The following is a 24667-nucleotide window of genomic DNA, read 5'->3' on the forward strand; positions in this document are numbered from 1 at the left end:
CTTAGAGTGTGGCTCTGTTCTGGCCTCATCTGCAAGACATTTTTATATTCTAATCCCCTTTTCCCCCGGCCCCAACTCCACCAAGTCTGGAGTTACTAACTTCTTCCTGTCTTCAGTCAACCCGCTGTCACAGAATCACACGTGTGTTTGTATGCCTCTGACCTGTGACTCATTGCTCTACTGCACGGGTGGCAAACACAAAGCCCTCCACTTTGTTTCATCCGGCCTGGCACCTTGTTTCTACCCTGCGGTGGCGCCGAGCTCTCACTTAACTGTTAAGGAGTAGTTACATTTATACAGTCCTAAAATTACATTCGGCCCTTTGAAGGCAACCGCCAGGCTGATGTGGCCCCCAGAGAAAATGAGTTTGATACCCCTGCTCTATGGCCACATCTGTGCCACACCCCCATCCCCTAGAGATCAGAACCTGGCACACAGGACTTGTGTGGAAGTGGATTGCCTGCCTTGTTCTGGTAGCCTCTCTGGGGGGTAGAGAAGAAGGAAAAGCTCTGGTTCTGCCCTTGTGAGCACTGGGGCTATGAGGCCTCCCAGAGATAGGAGTCACAGGACTGGGGATGCTGTCAGAGTGAAGAGCCTATGGAGACATGTTGGGGTGTGCAGTCCTGGAAGGCTTCCTGGAGAGGTAAATACAGAGACACCATCCTTAGGCAGAAAGGGTGGAGGATGCATAGTGGGGCGCAGTGGTGGAGAGGGGTAGGAAGTGAGGTAGACTCCGGTCCTGATCCCAGTGTCCCATAACCCATCCCAGGGGTGTTTCACTGTCTGTCATAACAGCTGCTTACAGGTGGTGAGCCCAGCCTAGGTCTCCCAGCTCATAGGTCCCAGGATACATCCTGGTCTTTGTGGGCTTTCTCCCCTATGTTTCTGGGGCACCCGCTCCTAAAGTGCATCACTGTGGATGAAATGGCCCCCTAGGGACCTTCGGACAGGGGAAGCCTAGGACTGCAGAGGCTGCAGGGGGGAAGGACCATGGGGGCTGTGGGACAGGGACTGAACATACACTCTTCCTCGCAGTCCCACCTCTTCGTGCTGCAGCTGGTCCACCGGCCATCTGTGCGCTCCGTGCTGCAAGGCCTCCTCAAGAAGCGCCTCCTGCCCGCAGAGCACTGCATCACCAAAAGTGAGTGCAAGAGCCAGACTTCAGCCTCTCAGGGTCACCCTCCATCTGGGACTTTTGGCTCCTTGTGTGACGCCCTGGGGCCCTGAGTATTTCTTGGCACCAACCCCAGCCCTGACTCCTGCCCCTCCTCTGGGGCTGTGGGGAGATCAGATGAGCAGGACACTGTAAGACCCAGTGGGAATCCTGACCCATCTGGCTCACATCACAGGATGTAAAGCAGGTTAACACAAAACATCACAGTATAGACAGGCCAGGCAGGCTTCCTAGAGGAGGTGATCACCTGGAAGGCTGGGAAGAACTAGAGAAGGGAGGATCTTCACTGGGAGGGAGGCATGGCATGGACTCAAGGCTGGCCTCCCAGCCCCAACAGCTCATGCCTACCTCAAGACGAAAAGATTTGGCTCAAAGTCTGTTCCTTTGGAGGAGACCCTACGTGACAGTTCCAGGGGACACCATGCAGGGAGGTGCACCACTGCTCCCCACTTCTATTAGGCTTCTTCACGTCACCTCCTGCTTCCTAGAGTCACTCCAGGCAGTTAGGTATGCATTCTTATTTCCACGCTTGCAGAATTCAGTGCAGAAGCGCCTGAGGGGGCTCCGCTGACCCAGAAAATCAGTGGAGAAGTGCCAGATGGGATTTCTGCAAGTTTTGCAGAAAGTCCCCCTCCTAGGGAAGGCAGTGCTTGTTCTGCAGAGACTGGGGAACTGACGTGGTGACCTCCAGGTGCACATGCACTCCACACGCGTCGTACGTGGGGTGGCCGTTCAGAGTGCTGGGCAGCCTGGGACACCCAGCAGGCCAAACTCCCCTTCACTGCAGTTATTCATAGGACCTCCCAGTTTAGGGGTGGAGGTAGGGAACCAGAGTGTGCCAGCTGCAGGAGGGAGTTGGTGGGGCGTGGGAGCAGGGCAGTGCCCTCCTCATTCTCCTGTGCCTCCCACCCCACAGTCAAGAGGAATTTCAGCAGCGTGGCAGCCTCATCAGGAAACACAACCCTCAATGGGGAGGACGGCGTGGAGCAGACAGCCATCAAAGTGTCTCTGAAATGCCCCATCACATTCCGGCGTATCCAGCTGCCTGCTCGAGGTCACGACTGCAAGCACGTCCAGGTGAGCAGGGCACCTCCGACCTGCAGGAGCCACTGGAGTCTGGCTGGGATGGTGAAGGGTAGGCAGAAGGGGAGCAGAGCCTGTTTCTGCCCCCTGAAGGACACAGTGGCCACCAGCAGCTCATTTCCCTTACTTCAGTCATCATTTATCCTTCGAGCATCTCTGCATGCTCAGGGCTAGGGCCCAGGAGGCTACAAAACTGGGTTTATGCAGGTCCTGCCCTGGCAGGTGTCAGATACCAGCTGGAAATCCCTCACACACAGCCATGGCTGGTTCAGGTCCCAAGAGCAGGGACGTCTCTGCCAGGTCCCTGCTGTGTTCCAGGGCCCTGCCCTGAGCACGTGCTCAGGGAATGAGTGGAATGAGTGACTGTCACAGTCTGGGTGGCTACAACAGAGCACAGTGCAAATGCATGCAGCCCTGGGTGGGCGAGAGTCACTGAACTGGGCCTGCTCAGGGAAGGAATCCCAGAAGAGGGTGTAAGAAGCCTTCCCAGGGGAGCCTGGGTATGAGCCTGAAGAGTTGGCAGGAGGGAGCGGAGGCTTTGGGGCCAGGTCAGCAGCACACTCAGCCACATCCTCTCACACACTCCCCAAGGGCTTCCTAGGAGGGCTCCCTCCCTGCCTCAGAGAGAATGTTGTCGGCAAGGTGGACATCTGGTCACTTTTTTTGACACACTGATGAACTGGACCATGTGCATCCTCAGTACCTGGGCTAGGCTAATGAGACCTGAGTCACGTTGCCCCCACCTCATTGAGGGGGGAGCTGTCACAGACATAATCAGTGAGGGGCAGCTGCAGAGGAACCGGGAAGGCTTCTCGGAAGACGCAGGCACAGGGGTGGTATGAGGAGGGCTGGGCAGAGGCGTACAGGGACAAGAAAAGTAAGCCCACCCAACAACCTGCCCTCGGTCTCTCCACCGTGTGTCTCCCTTCCTGGTGGGAGGTCTTCATAAGGGTCTCAGGAGCACTGGTGCTTGCATCAGAGCAGTTTCTGAGAGTCCTGATCACATCTGTCTGTCTGTTGTCCGTTGGCCTCCGCAGTGCTTTGACCTGGAATCATACCTGCAGCTGAATTGCGAGAGAGGGACCTGGAGGTGTCCAGTGTGCAAGTGAGTGACGCCCACCCTGGAAGAGCTCCTCTGGCCCTCCTCTAGCCCTGCTCTTTGGGGTCCGACCACCTCTACCTGCCCTAAAAGCAAAAGAGAGAGAACCCAGATATGGCAGAGGGGCTGCAATAACAGGAGCTATACATAATCACGATCCCTTTGTGTCAAGCTGTCACCATGCCACCCTGTCCTGTCAGGGCCCTCAGTGGTAACCAGCAGCAGGGATGTGTTGCTGACACAGTGGGGCGGGATGGGCTGTGCCCCCGCCCCTTAGGGTCCAGGAACCACGGCCAAGCCCTTTTCTCTCCTTTTCCAGTAAAACCGCTCTGCTCGAGGGCCTGGAGGTGGATCAGTACATGTGGGGCATCCTCAATGCCATCCAACAGTAAGTGGGCCTCCCCAGCCAGGGGAACGTGGGACAGAGTGGCAGGAGTGTCAGCCTGGGTTGAATATGGGGAGCACGTGAACATCCTGGACACCCCCTAGGCTGGAAAACCACTTACCCACATCCCTCACCTACTGTGACTTTACCTCTGGTGCTTCTGTACTGGGGGCAAACGCACTTTCCAGAAAGGACCAAACTCAGCCAGAGTAAGAAGCTGACAGTGCCCCCAACAGCCACTTCCTGGGTAGGAGACCCTGGGGCCAGCTGCCCTGTGTCTGGCCACTTGTTTTTCCTAGCCTCAGTGTCCCTGTCTCTCACAAAATCTAAAAATCCCCCATAGCTCTGTCATGGGCAGAGCCTGGGGAAAATTGGGGCAGGGGACCCGGGCAAGGACACCTCAGTGTCTGTCTGAGCTAGAAGCCCTTGTGTTCAAAACTCAGCTCCCTGGACCCTCAGCTCTGACCCCTTGCTCCTACAGCTCCGAATTTGAAGAGGTCACCATTGATCCCACATGCAGCTGGCGGCCAGTGCCCATCAAGTCGGACCTACACATTAAGGATGACCCTGACGGCATCCCCTCTAAGCGGTTTAAGACCATGAGTCCTAGCCAAATGATCATGCCCAATGTCATGGAGATGATCGCAGCTCTGGGCCCTGGCCCATCCCCCTACCCACTCCCACCTCCACCTGGGGCCACCAACTCCAACGACTATAGCGGCCAAGGTGAGTGACACCAGACAAGGATGACTGGAGGAGGGCACCCCTACGGTCCCAATGGGGGCACAGGACTTCTTTGCTGGTGGTGACAGGTGTGGGGTGTGTTGTGAAGAGACAGAGGTGGCATATACCCCCCAAAATATTCCCACATCATTGGACCTGGAGGTATGCAACCCATGCACCGTCATCCCCGCATCTCCATCCGGCTGCCTGGTTCCTTCCAGCCCTGTGGGTTGGCGCCTAGCTGGGAAGCATGAGTGAAGCTGCCCCATGAGCCAGCTTCCTGCCTCTCACACCCCACCCCACCCTGCCTGGCTTGCTCTCCTGACTCCTGGAGCTGCCAGAGATAGCAGCTCCTGGACTCCAGGCAGCAGGTGCCAAGCCCAGGGGCTTCAGAGCCTGCTTTGCTGGGGGCACACTGCCACCTCTTCTCCAGCCTGCGTGTGCACTGGGACCAACAGAATACTCTCACCTGAAGGTTTCTTGCCCTTCTCCCAGCCCTCCCATTTCTCTGTGACATCTCTATAGTCCCTGTCTCTGCAGCTCTCCCACTCTGCCAGGGACAGAGTCCAAGGGCTTGGAGCTCCAGCCTTTGGCCACCAAGGTTACCACCACTGTGCTATTACTGTCTACTGCCCTGACCAAGCTTCCCCCATATGGCTGTTCCTAGAAAGTACCCACCCCTCTACCCCCCTCAAACAGGGGGTGGCATTTTCCCCATGGGGTCCTGCTCTTGGGTCCTCAGAGCTCCCAGGTGATTACAGACCCAGAGAGGTTCGCCCGCCCAACCAGGTCCCACAGTGTGCCCAGGGCCCCAGCTTCACAGCGTGCTGATCCTCTGACCTCTCACCACGGCCACGTTCTAGAGGGCACAGCAGCCGGGGAGGCCAGACAGCTGGCTTCTGATGGTGTCATCTTGATTCTGACACAGCATTCTTCATGAACTTGGCAGATCCTGACCGGTTCTGGGCCTGGTCGTCCCAGTGACAAGGTGCCAGCCTGAGGGGCAGTGGGGAAACAGGTCTAGGGGGCTAGCCCAGCACATCCTGTGGAAGGCTGAGACTTGGGCCTCCTCCCACGTCCCCCTGCACACCCCTTTCCCCCACTGCGCCCCTCGCAGCTATGGAACAGCGCGTGCCTGGGGGCTGAGGCCCAGTGGAGAAGGCTGCACTGCTGCCTGTTGCACAGCCCGGACACGAAGGCTGCAGGAGCCATCTCGGGCCCCAGAGAAGGACAGGACTTGGTTCCTAATTTGCACACTGTCTGCTCCCTAGAGGTGGCTGTCTGCCCTCTAGGTGAGCACCTGCCTATTTGTTCCCCCCAGGCAACAACTACCAGGGCCATGGCAACTTTGACTTCCCCCATGGGAACCCCGGTGGGACATCCATGAACGACTTCATGCATGGTCCCCCCCAGCTCTCCCACCCCCCGGACATGCCCAACAACATGGCTGCCCTCGAGAAACCCCTCAGCCACCCCATGCAGGAAACTGTGAGTACCTCTTCCGCACCCCCACCTCCCCCACAGCCCCAGCCTCTGCACAGGGCTGATGAGGCAGAGGGCTTCCCCGGGACCTTTCCAACGTTTGCCTACTGCCCTCCCAGGCAAAGAGGACTGAGAATTGGGTTCGGGTGCTCAGACAGGAGTGAGACCTGACTGAGGCTGGGGCAGGACCCATCAGCATCCTTGGACCTAGCTCTTTCACCCAGGATGTCAGATTCTCAGGGGATGGAAGCTGTGGGCTCCTCCCTGCACGCACACACGCACACTCCCTTGTACAGCCTCACACACTAACCTGCACATACGCCCACATGCAACTCCCACCCTCTCTCCCCCCACTTACACATACTCTTAAACTATCCTACGGTAGCCCCGGCCATGTAGAATTTGCCCCAAAGATTCAGACCCACTTACTCCACAGGGGTCTAAATCTTTGGGGTATCACTATCTCCTGCAAAAAGAAATGCCGGAAATCTACTTATCCTGCGAATATGCACTTCCTGTCCTGTTTCATCTATTAACACATACCCTGCACTGCTGAGAAGGCCCTTTGCAGGCAAGGTGTCCAGAGGCCTCCCCTTCCCGTGGCCCTGGTGTCAGAGGTAGGGGGCCAATGTGCACTGGATGGTTCCATCCAATTTAGCACACACTTTCTTAGCCTGTTCTCGTGGGTGGGCCTTGTCCCTGATGGAAGCAAGATGGACACGGGCCTTGCACTGATGGAGCCGAAGTTCTGGCAAAGCCCAGAGGGAGGAACAGCAGTTGGGGTTTTGGGGAAACTGAACCCTGAGGGCTGAAGTCTGAGGCTTCAGTGATTCTGTCTCTTCCTGATGAGGCGGAAGAGCTGGAGGGAGGCAATGATGGCCTGGCCACACCCACTACAGAGAAGGGCCCAGGGCTTCCACAGAAGGGTCCTGTTGGCAGCAGGGTCGGATGGTCCTGCACCAGAAGGCGCCACTCAGGCCCTCTAGTCCTTCCTCATGTGGCCTGGAAGGAAGGGGCCTCTGGATTGTACTGTGTTCCATATACCTAACGTGGAGTTGGCCCTGCCACCAAGACAGGGTCTGTCCTGTGGGCCAGAGGCACCCTGTTCTTAGCATCAGTGGCAGTTAACCAAGAATCTAGGTGAGGGTCACTACAGCACCTTTCTTGCAGGATCCCAGAATGCCAAGTCAGAAATAGCTGTTCTCTCAGGACCTTGGCCACATTTTTGCAAGTTACTTTCTGCCCTATGGGGCTTCTGATTTCTGGGGGCCTCTCCCCCAGACCCCCTTTTCCAGCCCTGCTCCCCAGAACCTCAGCATTCCACACCCAGCATCCCACAGTTCCCAGCATTGGCAAATGGCAGCAGGATGCTGTATACCTCCTGCATCCAGCCAGGCTTATTCCCTTGCCTTATTAGTCCTGCACCTGGGTTCTTCAGAGGGACCTAAGCCTGTGAATTGACTCCGCAGCCTCCCAGGATGCCCCAGCTATATACTGTCCTTCCCCGTTTCTGGGCTGTCTCCCGATGGCAACTGGACCCAGAAATACAGCTGTGCAGGGTAGGGTGGTACACTCACAGATAAATTCCCCCTGAACCTGCCCAACCAGAGCAGCCTGCCCCCTGCAGAGCACACAGGTGGGAAGGATTCCCATGCAGGCAGGGACTGGCAGGAGAGCTCCAACCAGGCACCAGTTTGCTCAAGGACTCTCCCATTCAGGTGCCAGGTTGACAGGTGTTATCAGCAGCTTCCAGAGAGCACCTACTTGCCCCTCTGGGTCCTGAGACACGCCAGCAAGATGTCAGGCCAAAGGGGAGAGCTGTGTCAGCACATCTTAAGATTGTCTTGGGCTAAGGTGCCCCAGGAGTGTGGAGCCCCTACTTGCCCCCCCAGAATGGACTTTGGGGCATCCACAGACATGAGTGAGAGTCAGAAGCTGGCTTTGTACTGACAGCAGTGGTGGCCATCCCTCCATCATCTCCTGGTACTTCTTACCTCATGTGTGCCCCATCTCGGTGCCCTCAGATCGTCCCCCGACCTCAGGGCCCAGGCTGGAGGTCGCTGTGCTACTGTGCTACATACAGGGGGCCACCTGGACCATGGGCAGAGGCCAGCCCACAGCAAGGCCTGGGGAGTGGCTTTTAGGAGAAGCAGGACAAGTAACTAGGGTCTAGAGAAAATCAGGGAAGGTGCAGCTGTCATTTTTAAACCCACAAAGGGAAAAAGTTATGTTTCCGTGTGGCCCAGAAGATGGGAAAGGGAGGGCATACCAATGACCAAGGAGACGTGGTCACCAGACTGCCCTTCCCAAGTGAGCAGCCTGGTGAGTCAGTGAGCTCCCTTCACCAGCAGAGTGCGCGTGAGCTGGGGGTCTGGTCAGATATGGGAGTGGGGTGAGGACTTGGACTCAGCCTTTCCCCCTGAGACCTCAGCTCTGAAGGAAGGGTGCTTGGGACAGCAAACAGACTAGGTCTAGCAGGGGAAGTTTAAATCCCACCCACCACCTGTCCCCTGCCCACCCACAGCCCCTGTGTCCTGGTGCATATGCCCATGGGAAGGTATGGGTCCTCTAGTTCATCTGTCAGAGAAGCGCCACCTGCCCCTACTTTAGCAAGGCAGCCCCTTGGTGAGCCCTGGTGCCCTGGGAGGTGTGGAGGTGCCTGACTTCCTCAGCACCTGTAGGGTGCACCCTGTAGCTGCCTGGGTGGATGGCCAGGAGGAAAAGCCTGGCAGTGCTGAGAGGCCCCCACTCTGCTCCTTTGACTTTAGCTGACTACTACCCTGCCCTAGGGCATGAGGCAGAGCTTGTACCAAAGTTCTTGAAAGAAACCTGTGTGCCCACCACTGCCCCTGCCCAGGGCCCACTGAGGGGCACAGACCCACTCCTGAGCTGCACGCCTGCCCCATGCTGTCTGTCCATGTCTGCTCTCTGCCACCCTGGCCCTTGGGGGCCTGCACCATGCTGCCAGCAGCACCCCTTCCGCCTCCCACTCCCTGGAAACATGCCCATTTTGCTTCTCCATTCTGCCCTCACTGTTGTTCGTTATGGTGGTGGTGTCCAGGCTGGGGAGGCGGAGGGGCTCGCAGGGGCCTGGACCCCACGCTCAGTGTCTGTGCTTGTCTTAGAGCCCCTGGCCGCCTCCCTCCCAGACTCACACAGCCTCAGAGGCCCCTTCCCAGCCTTGCTCTCCACCACCTCCCTGACTGGCAGTTTTGGGGGAGGATTTTGTTTCTCTGCCAAAGAAAAAAAAAAAAAAGAAGAAGCATTCAGCTTTGTAAAAGGGTGGCTTTGTTTTGGGGGTTTGTTATTTTTCTGGTTTTGTTTGGTTTTCATTTCTCCAGGCATCTCGTCGCTGTACCTCGTCACCTCACCTTTCTTTTCTCCTGCTCTCTCCTCCTCCACAGATGCCACACGCTGGCAGTTCTGACCAGCCCCATCCCTCCATACAACAAGGTTTGCACGTCCCACACCCCAGCAGCCAGTCAGGGCCTCCATTACATCACAGTGGGGCTCCTCCTCCTCCTTCCCAGCCTCCCCGGCAACCGCCACAGGCCGCTCCCAGCAACCATCCACACAGCGACCTGACCTTTAACCCCTCCTCAGCCTTAGAGGGTCAGGCCGGAGCACAGGGAGCATCTGACATGCCGGAGCCTTCGCTGGATGTAAGTTGGGGTCCCCACTTGCCTTGGCCTGGGGCTAGGCCTGGCGCACGGGACCTGCCCAAAGAGCAGGTGTGGGTGTTGAGGGCTCAAGGCCCGGGTGGAGGAGGCATAGCTGTGAGGGGTGGGTGGGTGGTGTGTGGGCCCCGGCAGCTTGCCTCCCCTGGCTCCAGAACCAGAGATTCCCACAATGGGGAAGACGCACTGAGGATCCGAGTGACCCCTCCCCTCCCCTGCTAGCCCCTGTCCCCTTGTCCCTTTGGCCAAGGTCCTACAGCCCAGCCCTGCCCCACCTTCCCCCAAGGCCCTTGCAGAGTCCCTCTGGGCCCAGTCTAGAGGCAGCATAGGAGGCTCCCCCCTCTTCTTCCAGCCCCACTCCTTCTCTCCGTCTTCCCCCACATTGAGTTTGCCATCTCCTTGTCTGCCACACTCTCTGGCCCGAGGCAGGGGACAGGCTGGAATGACAGAGCCCCTCTGTCTCCCTGCTGTATGTCTGTCTCCAGTTTCTTGTCCATGTGTTATCCATGCCCTGTGCTTCTGCTTGCTCCATCGCTTACTCTGAGAGAGGCCCTGGTGTGGGGTGGTAGTAGGATCAGCCTCCTGTCACATGTGGGTTACTGGGATGGAAGTGGCTGGCCAAGACTCAAGAGGTCTCCCGCCTTGAGATCTGAATGGTCTGGAAGATGGGAAGAGGTGCTGTGGATGATGGGGGCTGGGCGGCTGGTCAGGGCTGGACTGGAAAACATGTAGAGCTTGACCCTCCCACCCCAACCCTTAGGTTCTAGATTTCCAGGAAGGAGACCTGCCCTTTCCACCACTCCTGTCCTTTTCATCCCAGCCCTGCTGTCTGTCACCCTTGGCTCCAGTGGTGTCAGTCTTTGTGGTGAAAGGGGTTCACTAAGTTGTGCAGTCACCTGGGATTCTCACCCAGCTCTCCTCCACAGGCCAGGCTGGGGTGGGGGTTGCGGGGGAGGTGCCTTTAGATTCATGGGGATACCGTACATGACAGGAAGGCTCTGAAGACCTCATGGTAGAGGGTAGGGACAGTCTGCAGCCTCTGCCCAGGGGCCACAGGGGGGGACAGTGCTGTTAGCCAGCCACAGGCTTGCCAAGGAGCCGTGAGCTCTTGAGAGAGATCCAGGGTGCTGGGAACTGCAGGAACCGCCCCACCCACATGCAACATGGTTTCTTCTGGGGGGCCCACTTGACCTGCAGCTCCTTTGGGCAGGGTGTCAGGGAACCAGGGGAACTGATTGTGAGGAAGCCTCTTGACCTGCCATGGGCCTTCCAGCTGACAGGCTTGAAATAAACCTGGGTGTGCCCCAGACCAGCACAGTGGCCTACGTGTATTTGGGGACAGCCAGCACTGTTAGTCTCCCCTGTTTGGGCCAGGATCCTGGGAGGCAGGTAGGGGACAGATGAACAGGCGTGGGGGTGCCCTGCGTTCCTCACCTAGTCCTGCAGCTGACACCTCATCTGGGTTTCTGTACTTCTTTTCCAGCTCCTTCCAGAACTCACAAATCCCGACGAGCTCCTCTCATACCTGGACCCCCCCGACCTGCCGAGCAATAGTAATGATGACCTCCTGTCTCTCTTTGAGAACAACTGAAGCCCTCTCTCCATTGGGGCCATCCCTCCCGACTCTGCTCCTTCCCCACCTGTCCCACACACACTTTCCCACTGGGAGCCCGTGTCCTCAAACCACCCCTGCTTCAGCCTTCTCAGAGCAGGGGTGGGAGGATGCACTGTGAAGCCCGTGTGGGTCTGGAGCCGATGCCCAGAGCAGGCCCCGAAGATGACCCTCACGACGGGGAGCCAGCCAGGGAGAGGGCACACGCTGACAACGGCTTCCCTGTCCCTCTGAGTGTGCTGATTCCAAATGGCCCCTCAGTGCCACTCCCCCTGCCCCCAGGTTCTTCCAATTTCTAAAGTGTAGCCCTGCTTCCTGGCCCAGAGCCTCCTTCACGTGACTGAGCCTGAAAGAGGCCCCCTTCCCCTCCTGAGACCCGGGTGGCCTGAGCCTTGGAGGAGCAGTGACAGTTGGCTGCGGGGAGAGCAGCCCACCCACCACCATCACACACCACAGAAAAGCACAAACCTCTGGGAAAGAGAACTCTCTTAGGGGCCAAGGTTGTCACTTTGACCCCTGACCTCTAAGCCAAGATACCCTGTAAACACTCTCTCTCAGAAAGCAGAGAAAAAGGACAAGGTTCTGTGTTTGAGAGAGGGCGTGCCATTCCTGCTTGGGGACTGGTGGGAAAAGGGTCAGGGCCTCTTCAGAGCCAGGACAACATGGTAGGTGGCTCCACGACCTTTGGACTAGGACGTGGGCTAAGCCTTGTTGGGGGGACAGAGAGCAAGTACCCAGCGGAAACTATTGTGCTCTTAGTTGGGGGGCAGGGGAATGCCACCAGGTGGTCAATAAGAATGGCAACTCAAAACTTTGCTCCAAGCCACTCCCTGTTTTTAAACAATTTAAAGCTACGAAGTCACCTGGAGAAAAGGAATGTGGACTTGAACAGCAAGCAAACCATTTCTCTCCATGCATTCTATTTCCTTCCTCCCGCTCCTCAGCCACCTCTCCCAAACCATTATGTGGGATACCCACTTCCCTCTGTGCTGGTTTCCCTTTGTCCCCTGACCCCAGATGGCAAGAGGGGGTGGTGAAAAGGAATGGGAGATGCAGGCTTGGGCGCATGCGTGGGCTTAGCAACAGGAACTCCTGAGTTGGTATCTCTAGCCCCACAGTCTGTCTGCCCCTGTGCTCAAGGATGCCCATGTGTGCTGAGATGTACCCACAAGCATTGAGGGATGCTTTTGTGGCTGCCTCAGACACCAGCTCGGCTGCCGGCCTCTGCCCTCCATCTCCCTCTGCCATGGAAAGCTCACCCCACACTCCTGCTGGTCCAGACAGAAGCACGTCTGGTTTTCTTGCCACCACTTTGCTCCATTCAGCTTACTGCTCTCTGAGTCTCCCGGGAGCATGTGTGTCTGTTTTCCTTTCCGGCTGCTCTGCACTCCCCTAAGCCACATGGCCTGGGGTGCTGTTGGGCCATTGGGTAACTTGGATCACGTCTGTAAATTCATTGCACCCTCCCTGCTGCTGCCTGGGGCCCCTCCTGCTCTCCTGTCCACCATCTGTGTCCTCAACCTCCGTCTCCCTCTCTGTGGTGGATGGGCCCCAGCACTCCTCTGGATTTGACCGGAATAGTGGCCCCGGCTGTTGACCTTCAGTTACTGCACCAGACAGCCAGCACAAGGTTCTCTGAAGGGAAGGTGCCACTGTCCGTCCTCCGGCCTTTTTCCTTTGTCCCATTATTGAGGTTTTTTCAAACAGTGTGGTGTTCAGTATGCAAATCGATTATTTTAAGAATTGCTTTTGTAAATATCTTTGTGAATATTTTAGTATTGTCTTTGATAATATGCAACATTTTCATGACCTGGTTATAGCCTTTGCTGGTGTTTTTAAAATACCCAGACTCAACAACAGACGGAGTCCTTTTTTTAAAAAAACAACAAAAACAAAAAAGCAACCAGGGCTATTTGTACCGATGAAGGGACGAAGAGCAGGGGTGGCTGTGCCGTGGGTTGGACGACCAGGCTGTCCACTGTTTGGAGCCACCCCCACTCGTCTGGTGGGGACAAGATGGCACCAGGTAGCATGTGGCCATGTTTGCCCAAAGGCCAATAGCCCCGGCCGGTGGCCACCTTGTACCAGGCCACGTGGGGATGTTCTACCCCAGACAGACTTACAGATGCCTTCCTTAGAAATTTCTGCTTCCTGCCGTGCTACTTTTTCCCAGAAAGGCCTGGGGTTCAACCTGGCTTTTATTGGGGTGTCCCTACTCTGTTCACTGACCTGTCCACAGCTGTCTAGTGCAGAATGCTGATAGGCCCCCCACAGCCCAGACTCCAGGCACCTCCTTCAGCCATCTGCGAGGAAGCCGTGGCCTCAGCACCTGAGACAGGTTTCCCAGGTCCCCTTTCAAGCGAGCCTCCACCAGCAAGTTCAGCAAAGAACTTTCTTGACCCGTGGAGCCTAAAGCCTACATTCTGGAGGAGTACTCTCCCAGAGCGAGTTCGGAGCCAGGCCAGGGGGTAAGGGAGGCATAAAGGCATCCAGGCTAGAAAGCCCCAGCTGGGGACAGATTCAGGTGATGGCAGCCTCCCCTATCGGGCAGTTCTGAACTCAGGAGACGCTTCCCTGATCCTTTTTGGACGACTACTTGGAGCCATAAGTAACCTCAGCAAAAACGAGGCCTCAGCAAGCCACTTCTCCATGACAGGCACCCACCAGGCCATAGGCGCCTTTCCGCTGCCACTCCACACATGGACAGGGGCCAGCAGGCAGGCGGGAAGCCCCAAGTACAGGCAATCACCCCATCTTCTTGGTTTGAAGCTTTACCCATGTATCATGTTCCCTGTAACCATTTTATTTTTTAAGAAACTTCTAATACTTTCTCCCTAATGGAAGCCCTAACACCCTCCCCCACCCTGCCCCGAGAGCTACAGTCTGCTCCCTCGGCCTGACCCATCCAGATAGGACGATGTCAGCTGCAGCGACTCAAGGGACGTATGTACATATGTAAATGAGAAATAGAGACATGTTAACAGATGCATTCATTTCCCTTGGAATGTGTATTGTTTTTATTTTACAAAACAAAAGGCTTGGAACTCCATCTTAACGTGGAAAAACTAGATCCTGTTTGTTAGCAATTGTGAGGTCTCCGCATCTGTCTCACTCATGTAATATACTCTGACCCTGTGTGGAAAGGAACTTTTGTTGTTTTGTTTTTATTTTACCTACATGTACTATTTAGCTTCAGTGTACTAGTCCTGCCACCTGTGTATTTTTAGGGTGCTATGGAAATAATGAAAAGAAATGGGGATTTCAGAAGAAAATTGTAACCAAATTCATACTTTGTATAATTTTTGATACCATGATCACAGGTGATTCACACACACACACACATGAACACACCCGCAGTGCAGCCCGACGTTCTCCCACAGAAATCTTCATCGTCTCTGCACGACTCTGTGCAGTGCAATCATTTCATACTTTGAACTTGTCAGAAAAGTCATTGTGATTTCTAGTCTTGCAAAGCTGTATGTAGTTAGATGATGTGACAACCTCTAATATTTATCTAATAAATATGTATTCAGATGAAACCTGTATATTAGGTGTTCATGTGGTTATTTTGTATTTAAAGATCAAATTATTTGACTATTGCTAGACATTTCTATACTCTGTTGTAACACTGAGGTATCTCATTTGCCCATGTTAATTTTTTTCTAAATAAATTGACAAAAACGAAGGTTTGGCGAATTAGCTATTTTGTGACCGTTAAGGAGTGGTTTGGGTGTTTTCGGTTTTGCTTTTAAGCCACCACCCCTGCCCAATCACCCTGCAAAGAAAAAAAGAAAGAAAGCAGGTGGTTTGGGTGTTGAGGTAGGGGAGCCCTGCTGTGGGTGTCCTTGGAAGAGGCCCTGAAACCTGGGGCAATGTGAGAGTGCTTAGGGCCCAGGGCCCTCACCTCCTCCTGGGGCTACCCCAGTCTCCAGCAGGCCCTGTGCCTGGTGGTGGGACATGCAGGTGGGGAGCACGGGCCTAAATAGGGCCAGGCCCTATGTGGGGTGCTGGCCAGGCCCTGGCAGCAAGCAACCTTGAGCCTTTTCTGGATTTAAGGAGCAGGAACCTATTCCTTGTGTTCAGCCCCAGAGGGCGCTGTCCAAGACTCTGGAATCCAACCTGAAGCACAGGCTCCACAGAGCCTATAGTGTTGACTCAGCCACTCTCTGCTGGCTGTCTCTGTGCCCTCTCTACCGCCTTTCTCTGGCCACCCAACTTCTCAGCACTCCTCCCCCTCCCCTCTAAGGGAATTGGGTTTTCTCTTTCCTGTGACTGCACTTGTCTTGGGGTTCCTCTTTCTCTGGCCTCCATTATAACTGTCCTTATATCCTTGGCACCCGACACAAACTGACTGCCCTTCCTGTGCTCATGGAGGTTAGAGGAAGTGAATCTGACTCTCAGAGCCCAAAAGCCGATCGCTACCCCCCCCTCCACTTGGCTTTGGCTTCCTGTGATAGGAAAAAAGGGAGCTGCTGTGGCCTTTCCCCTGCAGGGCCTGGATGAGGGCAGGTCCAAAGATGGAAGTGAGAGCTGGCAGGTACCCCAAAATATATCCCCTAGTACTTGTGTAGGAATGTGAGACCAGAGAGTGTGTGGTCTAAGTGTGAGGAGGTGTGTGTGTATGCAGGAGCAATACGGGGTGCATGGTGTGGGGTGCATGGTCACATCAGCTATTAACTGCTGCCTGGGGAGACTCCCCCCATCTCTGGGGCTTCTCCAAGGCGGCAAGTTTCTATTTTTGGTGGGAGGTGGAACATGAAGGGGAGAAGGAGAATTTACTTTAGAAGTAGAATCCTGGTCACTGCTAAACTGCAGGCACTGCCTTCTGCCAGCGTCACCAGGGCAGGAAGTGTGTTCTCTGAGAATAGATACTCCTCAGAGAGGAGGGGTCAGGGCATAACGGAGAGCTTCTAAAAAGGGCCCTCCCCCCCCCCCCCCCGTTGACATAAGAAATGTCCAAACCTGCAGAGAATTGCCATGGGTTTATATGAGCCAAACTGACCACAGTTGCTGGGAAGCAAAATGACAACACGTTGAGAAAGTGTTCTGGAAAATGGCAGTTTTACCACTTATTTTATACATCAGAATCAAAGAAGACGTAAGGAAGTTACATGAAATCCCTTGGTAGATTAGGGAGGCAGGAGAAAGCAAAGCAAGGAAACCCCTGAGACTGGATAAATAGTACCGTATTTTTTGGACTATAAGATGCACCCCCCCAAGTTTGGGCGGAAAATTGGGGTGCATCTTATGGTCTGAATGTAGCTTACCTGACTTGCTGGGGGGGGGGGGAAGGGGGAGGCAGTGGAACGGGGTCACAGGAGGCAGGAGCGGGGTCGCCACTGCAGGAAGCGGGAGGCAGTAGGAGTGGGGTGATGCTGTGGGCCCCGAGCTGGGAGGAGGGGATGTCCTGGCGGTGCGAAGCAAGGGAGGCACCAGCAGAGTCCCCACTGTGGCATACTATAGTGCTAGGGAGAAGGGTACAGGCGATGCAGGCATGTTAGGAGAAGAAAGTCTGCAGCACCCGTACGTGCCTCCATCACGTGACTGGTGTGTCCCCCCATTAACATTAACATAGGCGAATGCCACTGCAGGGTCACCTGTCAATGTGGCCCTGCAGCTGTTGCAAAACTACAACTCCCATCATGCTTGGACAGGTTGGGATGATGGGAGCTGTAATTTGGCAACAGCTGCAGGGCCACACAGGTTGTGCAACACTGCTGTCCCCATGTAAGAGTGTTGCACAACCTGTGGCCCTCCAGCAGCAGATCTCCCCCCATTACAGTGTCAGCAGCAGATCCCCCCATAACAGTGTCAGCAGCAGATCCCCCATAACAGTGTCAGCAGCAGATCCCCCATAACAGTGTCAGCAGCAGACCCCCCATTACAGTGTAAGCAGCAGATCTCCCCATTACAGTGCGTCATCCGCTGATGTTCTCAGCATAACTATGAAGGACACAGGGCTGATAGTTCTGTCATTACTGTACTTTGTTGTAGAAAGACACGATAGTGTACCGTAGTCTCCTGCTGAATCTACCATAATTGTGGAAAGATGCCAAAGCAGAAAAGGATTTCTGCTTTAAAGGATGTTATTAAATATTCTACCACATTTTTTGCTTCATTTTTTTTTCCTATTTTCCTCCTCTAAAACCTTGGTGCATCTTATGGTCCAGTACATCTTATAGTCCAAAAAATTACGGTACACTAGACAGACACCTCTTTTACATTGGTGGGTACAGGGTAGTTAACATTTACAGCACAGAGAGATGGTATCCGGGGAACAAGATAACAACAAGGGTGGTCTCGTGCTCTGGTGGGAGGCTGTGCCCTGAGGGGTCAAGAAAAGATTACTTTGACATTCCAAAGGTATGTTATAGCAGATGCAAGAAAACAAAGGACAGGCTCAGTTAAGGTAAGGACTGACCTTTGTCAAGGAAGATACCAGTCTAGGGCATGACTACCTGCCATAACTCACTTTTAGTTAGAAACTTTTAATTTCAGACCAACCATTGTGGTTACTCTCAGTCTCTTAGCTCTTTAGGCTGCCTCGCAGGCCTTTCCTGAGCTGGTCGGGTTGGTGTGCAGCCCCCTTTTTGTCCACATACTGCGCCCTGTTGCCTTAGATCTTCACCCATCACTGAGCGACCAGTGAAATCAGTTTGGTGGGTTATGACCAGTACTTTTTAATGAAATAGTTGAGAATAGTAGAAACATCCAGAGCACCTGAAAAAATAAGGGTAAGATTGCTTCATAAAATTTCATTGCAGTTGTGTGTGTATGCATGTGTCTGCTGAATCATGATGTAAAATTAATTCTTACTTGTGAGTTGTGGTTAAAAACAAAAAGTTTGAGTGTCATTGCCTAAAAGTCAGGAAATAGGCAGAGGGGTAGTATGGGAGAGACAGGGCAGTATGCTCACTTAACTTCAAGATAAGCAAACCTTCCTGAATTCTAGCTTCAGAGCCTGAAACCACCAATGCAACTAAATACAGAGCTGTGGCTGCCATTCAAGGCTGCATGGAGACCCAGCTGCCCACCCCACGGCCCACTGAGACCCATTACCTCCTCCCACGGGCCTGGAATGAGAGAAGTCCACGGGAAAAGCCCAGTGGAGGCCCTGGCTCAGGGCTGCTTAGAGTTCAGCTCGCCTACCCCATCCCCTGCTGCCCTCCCCTTCCAAAGCTGGGTCCACACATCACATCCTCCAGCCCATGGGTCATCTTGGGTTTCTGTTGTTCCCAACCCACCCTGAAAAGCTTCCACCCTGAACCCAATGGCTGTCCCTCCACAGAAAGCCATAGGGTGCTCTTGGGGAAGGTCATTCAGCCCCACGGGTAAATACCAGGACAAAATAGAGTCTCCAGCATCACTGAGACCTTAGGGCATGGTCTGTCTGCCCCCTCACCCATTTCCCTTGTCCTCTGCTCCAGCCTCCTGCTCAACTATGCCCACCTCACTCTAAGCAGGCTACCCACCCATCACACAAACCCCACTAACTCCCGTCCACCCACAAGCCTACCACTAACCTCCCCCAGCCTTATCTTCTTCTGCCCAGGCCCACAGGATGTGGTGTCCCTTCCCTTGGCCCCTGACACCATCACCTCCTTCTCTTCTAGAAGGGACTTCACTCCATCAGTCATCCCCTTTCCTATACCCTCCCCCTAACCCCTTCCCAGGTCTGAAGCTTTGGGCCCTGGCATCATGAGGTCTAACAGCCTGCATCCCCACCCTTTGCTGTCCGAGCTTTCTGCTTCTTTGTACAAAGACTCTCAGTTGAAGAAACTGCCTGTGCTTACTACTGTCTTTCCTTGATCATCTGTTATCCTCAACGCCCAGTGGCCCAAGTTTCTGAAGTTCCCTTGCAAGTTCATCTCACCACTGCATTTGACTGCTGCCGTTTCTTCCTTGAAATTCTCTTCTCTGAGGTTCCAGGACATCCCCATCTTTGGGGTCTTCAGTTCTGCTTGAGTCCCTGTGACCATGCTTTCTTTGTCATCATCATGGGTTCCTGTCATAGCTATTGTAGATGTTGGGGAGGTCCTTCGAGCTCTCCTTTACCAGTTGGCACACATCCTTCCACTACTAATGGTGTGGGCTGCTGGCAACTCACCGCTGCTCTTCACCAGAGAATTGCACTCGGCACACAGGGAGGCACACATACACAGATACCCCTCCCAGGAGGTCCACAGCCTAAAGGCCATCAAAGGACCACTCTGTGTTGCAGCATGCTTAGTGTTCCAAGTGTCCTATGGATCAGGTTGGGCTGGACTTCATCTGAAGCCACATGTATGCTCAATTCTTTCTCCTTCCCTGTTCTGTCTCACTCCCTCCCTAATCTCAGGTTTCTCCTAGGAAGGCCTGTCTCAGACTCTGCTCCTGGGAATCAGATGAAAACAGTGGGTGCCAGGCATGGGCCTGGAAGGCCTCTGAGGTTAGGCTGCTGGAGGCGGATCATTGACCAGGTGGCAGTGAGGACCCATCACTGGTGATAGTCACAGGCATGGGGTAACCGTGCATCCACTATGACTTTTAACCTGCAGTGAACTGGGATGGCACACAAGTGAGAGGGCTGTGCCAGCTGGTACAGTCCTATGGCATTTGGGAGATAAAAGGAAAGGGTAACCATTAAGACTACAGAACTAAAAGGACTTTGGAGAGAACCAAGATGGAAGCATAGGTAGACACACTGCGCCTCCTCGCACAACCAAGGGAAGGACAACAACAATTTAAAAACAAGAACAACCAGAACTGACAGAAAATCGAACCATGGGAAAGTCTGACAACCAAGGAGATAAAGGAGAGACATTCATCCAGACCAGTGGGAGGGGCAGAGATGGGCAGCCAGGGCAGAGAGGACTTGCGTCCCAGGGCCGGACACAGAGACTGGTGGATTGCTGAATGAACAGGGCAGGCGCACTACCGCTAGCAGACCCCGTGGCCCCACATAGGCGCATAGATAAACCGGGAGGAACGGGGGAGGGGAGGAGCGAAGTAGACCCTGCAACCCAGGGTTCCAACGCGGGGAAATAAAGTCTCAAACCTCTGATTGAAAACACCCGTGGGGGTTGAGGCGGCAGCGGGAGAAACTCCAAGCCTCATGGGAGAGTTCGTTGGAGAGACCCACAGGGGCCTAGAGTGTGCACAAGCCCACCCACTGGGGAATCAGCACCAGAGGGGCCCCATTTGATTGTGGGTGGCAGAGAGTGGAGCAAGCGCCATTGCTCCCTCTCAGCTCCTCCCCCACGCACAGCATCACAGCACAGCGACCAGTGACCAGTGTTACCCCACCCAGGTGAATACCTAAGGCTCCACTCCTTTACATAACAGATGTGCCAAGACAAAAAAAAAAAAAAAGGCCCAAATTACAGAACACTTCAAAGCTCCAGAAATAATTCAACTAAGCAGCAAACAGATAGCCAACCTATCAGATGCACAGTTCAAAACACTGGTAATTAGGATGCTCACAGAATTGGTTGAAATTGGTCGCAAATTAGATGAAAAAATGAAAGCTATGCTAAGAGAAACAAAGGAAAATGTACAGGGAACCACTAGTGATGCGAAGGAAACTGGGACTCAAATCAATGGTGTGGACCAGAAGGAAGAAAGAAACATCCAATCAGAAAAGAATGAAGAAACAAGAATTCACAAAAATGAGGAGAGGCTTAGGAACCTCCAGGACATCTTGAAACATTCCAACATCTGAATTATAGGGGTGCCAGAAGGAGAGGAGGAAGAGCAAAAAATTGAAAACTTATTTGAACAAATAATGAAGGAGAACTTCCCTCATCTGGCAAAGGAGATAGACTTCCAGGAAGTCCAGGAAGCTCAAAGTCCCAAAGAAGCTGGATCCAAGGAGGAACACACTAAGGCACATCATAATTACATTACCCAAGATTAAGCAGAAGGAGAGAATCTTAGAAGCAGCAAGAAAAAAGGAGACAGTTACCTACAGAGGACTTCCCATAAGACTGTCAGCTGATTTCTCCAAAGAGACCTTACAGGCAAGAAGGGGCTGGCAAGAAGTATTCCAAGTCATGAAAGTCAAGGACCTACATCCAAGATTGCTCTATCCAGCAAAGCTATCATTTACAATGGAAGGGAAGATAAAGTGCTTCCCAGATAAGGTCAAGTTAAAGGAGTTCATCATCACCAAGCCCTTATTATATGAAATGTTAAAGGGACTTATCTAAAAAAAGAAGATAAAAAATATGAACAGTAAAAATGACAGCAAACTCCCAGTTATTACCAACCACACCTAAAACAAAAACAAAAGCAAACTAAGCAAACAACCAGAACAGGAACAGAACCACAGAAATGGAGATCACATGGAGGGTTATCAATAGGGGAGTGGGAGAGGGAGAGAGGGGGGAAAGGTACAGAGAATAAGTAGCATAAATCATAGGTAGAAAATAGACAGGGGGAGGGTAAGAATAGTATAGGAAATGTAGAAGCCAAGAACTTATAAGTGTGACCCATGGACATGAACTATAGGGGAGGAATGTGGGAGGGAGGGGGTGTGGAGGATGGAGTGGAGTGAAGGGGGGGGAAATGGGACAACTGTAATAGCATAATCAATAAATATATTAAAAAACAAATTAAAATTTAAAAAAATACTACAGAACTGAGTGGCTATTGCTAAGTGTCACTGGCTCATTAAAGAAAGGAAATTACAGTCCCAGATCTCAAATGGTGATTTACAACAAATTGTGAGAGTTTGAGAAAACCTCTTGGCCTGAAACATTCAAACATGCTTATCTTCTACAGCTAGAGGGCAGCCTGAGTATCAGATGAGAACTCAAGTAAGAGTGGCAGAACCTCAGAAAGGGCTGAATGCTCTGTTAGGACAGGTCTCCTAGACCCCACTCAGGCCCCTGCTAGGGAAGGAGGAGACCTCAAGACCTGGGATGGGGACATTTGCACCAACACCTTCCCCTTGGCAAATATCTATTGCCACATGGAGAGTTTATTATAACCAGCTGACCGACAGAAAATTCCTGAGCTTTCTGCATGGCTGAGACAACTTGGTAGGTGAGTGCAAGCCACAGGTGGACTGAGCCTGCACTGCAGTCCCCCTCCAGGGTGACCCTGAAAGACTGTGATGAAAGAGAATCCTCCCAATAAGTAGAGACGTGGGCAGCGCACCTGGTCATCCACTTGGCATGGAAATGGAAGTGACCTGAGAAAAGGATATTCATGTAGAGTAACTATAGGCAGTGGCAAATGGCCTACCTACTTGGTCAGAAGTCTGGAAGAAGCAAGATTAGACAATCAGGGACAGGAGGACTGGGAAGGAGGCATGTAGATGGATTGCTCCCTGTCCTGGAATGCCACACTGGACTCCTGGAAGTTCCTGCCTACCCTTACTGTCCTTCCCTAGAAACTGCTACCTGCCTCTGCTGAAGGGTAGCCATGTTTGGCCCACATGACCAAACTCCCCTTGCCCTCAGCCTGCTAGACAAGGATGGATGCATGACCCAAAGGATTAGCAGACCAGGGACAAATCATATTATTTCCCTCACTTAAGAATTTGGCCTAAGATGCAAAGACTGCAGAATGGCCACCTGTGGCCCCAACGGGGCTCGAAGCCTAACTTCCTGTTTGAACACTTCCTGTTCCTAAACGCTGTTGTTTGACTCCATATTTTCCCGAGACTTATTCCCTCCCCTCCAGACTTCATGTCTACCTGTTCCTTTTTATGAACTTCCTGATATCAAAAGTCAAGTCTTAGAGCCAGGATGGTGGCGTAGGTGGACACGCTGCGCCTCCTCACACAACCAGAGCTGACGGAGGGTTGAACGGCAAGGAAGTCCAACACCAAGGAAATAGGGAATAAACATTCATCCAGACCAGTAGGAGGGGCGGAGACGGGCAGCCGGGGCAGAGAGGACTCGTGCTGCCGTGGCAGGACCGAGACTGGCGGAGTGGGGGACCAACTGGGCAGGCAGTCTGACCACTGGCAGACCCTGCGGCCCCACAATCACTCAGATAAACCAAGAGGGCCGGACTCAGAGTGGCAGAGAGCAGGGCGGGCAGAGCGGCGGGTAGCACCCCGCGGCCCCACATTCGCGCACAGATAAGCCGGACAAACATCGGGGAGCAAAGCAGACCGAGCAGCCCAGGGCTCCAGCGTGGGGAAATAAAGCCTCAAACCTCTGATTGAAAACGCTCGTGGGGGTTGGGAAGGCAGCAGGAGAGACTCCCAGCCTCACAGGAGAGGTCGTTGGAGAGACCCATGAGGGCCTGCGTGCACAGGCCCACCCAATTGGGAGCCAGCACCAGGGAGGCCCAATTTGATTGTGGGTGGCAGAGTGGGGGACTGAGGTCCGGTGGAGAGGGGAGCGGGCGCCCTAGCTCCCTCTCGGCCCCTCCCCCACGTACAGTGTCACAGCGCAGCAGTGATCAGTGTTACCCCGCCCTGGTGAACACCTAAGGCTCCGCCCCTTAAAGTAACAGATGCGCCAAGACAAACAAACAAACAAAAAATGGCCCAAATTACAGAACACTTCAAAGCTCCAGAAAAAATACAACTAAGCGAGGAAGAGATAGCCAACCTATCGGATGCACAGTTCAAAACACTGGTTATCAAGACGCTCACAGAATTGGTTCAATTTGGTCACAAATTAGAAGAAAAAATGAAGGCTATGCTAAGAGAAACAAAGGAAAATGTACAGGGAACCACTAGTGATGCGAAGGAAACTGGGACTCAAATCAATGGTGTGGACCAGAAGGAAGAAAGAAACATCCAACCAGAAAAGAATGAAGAAACAAGAATTAACAAAAATGAGGAGAGGCTTAGGAACCTCCAGGACGTCTTAAAACGTTCCAACCTCCAAATTATAGGGATGCCAGAAGGAGAAGAGGAAGAACAAAAAATTGAAAACTTATTTGAACAAATAATGAAGGAGAACCTCCCTCATCTGGCAAAGGAAATAGACTTCCAGGAAGTCCAGGAAGCTCAGAGAGTCCCAAAGAAGCTGGACCCAAGGAGGAACACACCAAGGCACATCATAATTACATTACCTAAGATTAAACAGGAGAGAATCTTAGAAGCAGCAAGAGAAAAGGAGACAGTTACCTACAGAGGACTTCCCATAAGACTGTCAGCTGATTTCTCCAAAGAGACCTTACAGGCAAGAAGGGGCTGGCAAGAAGTATTCCAAATTATGAAAGTCAAGGACCTACATCCAAGATTACTGTATCCAGCAAAGCTATCATTTAGAATGGAAGGGAAGATAAAGTGCTTCTCAGATAAGGTCAAGTTAAAGAAGTTCATCATCACCAAGCCCTTATTATATGAAATGTTAAAGGGACTTACCTAAGAAAAAGAAGATAAAAAATATGAACAGTAAAAGTGGCAGCAAACTCACAGTTATTAATGACCACACCTAAAACAAAAACAAGAGCAAACTAGGCAAACAACTAGAACAGGAAAGGA

At 53.2% G+C, this 24667-nt stretch overlaps 1 protein-coding gene across 8 annotated transcripts in view; it reads left to right on the plus strand.

Annotated features, from left to right (window-relative positions):
* Nucleotides 1-14920, plus strand: part of ZMIZ1 (zinc finger MIZ-type containing 1) — a 226957-nt gene extending 212037 nt beyond the window's left edge. For 7 of the 8 annotated variants that reach the window (XM_053922731.1, XM_053922730.1, XM_053922734.1 and 4 more), the window contains 8 exons: nt 1036-1141; nt 2091-2251; nt 3295-3362; nt 3676-3744; nt 4223-4467; nt 5786-5952; nt 9351-9608; nt 11107-14920. In XM_053922731.1, coding sequence (XP_053778706.1) covers nt 1036-1141; nt 2091-2251; nt 3295-3362; nt 3676-3744; nt 4223-4467; nt 5786-5952; nt 9351-9608; nt 11107-11214 — 1182 coding nt within the window. In that variant the 3' untranslated portion in view covers nt 11215-14920. The remainder of the gene's footprint in view (nt 1-1035; nt 1142-2090; nt 2252-3294; nt 3363-3675; nt 3745-4222; nt 4468-5785; nt 5953-9350; nt 9609-11106) is intronic. The other variant, XM_053922735.1, reaches the window with a different exon arrangement.
* Nucleotides 14921-24667: the final 9747 nt, after the last annotated feature.

Source organism: Desmodus rotundus, chromosome 4 (genome assembly GCF_022682495.2).
Source record: "Desmodus rotundus isolate HL8 chromosome 4, HLdesRot8A.1, whole genome shotgun sequence".
Classification (NCBI taxonomy): domain Eukaryota; kingdom Metazoa; phylum Chordata; class Mammalia; order Chiroptera; family Phyllostomidae; genus Desmodus; species Desmodus rotundus.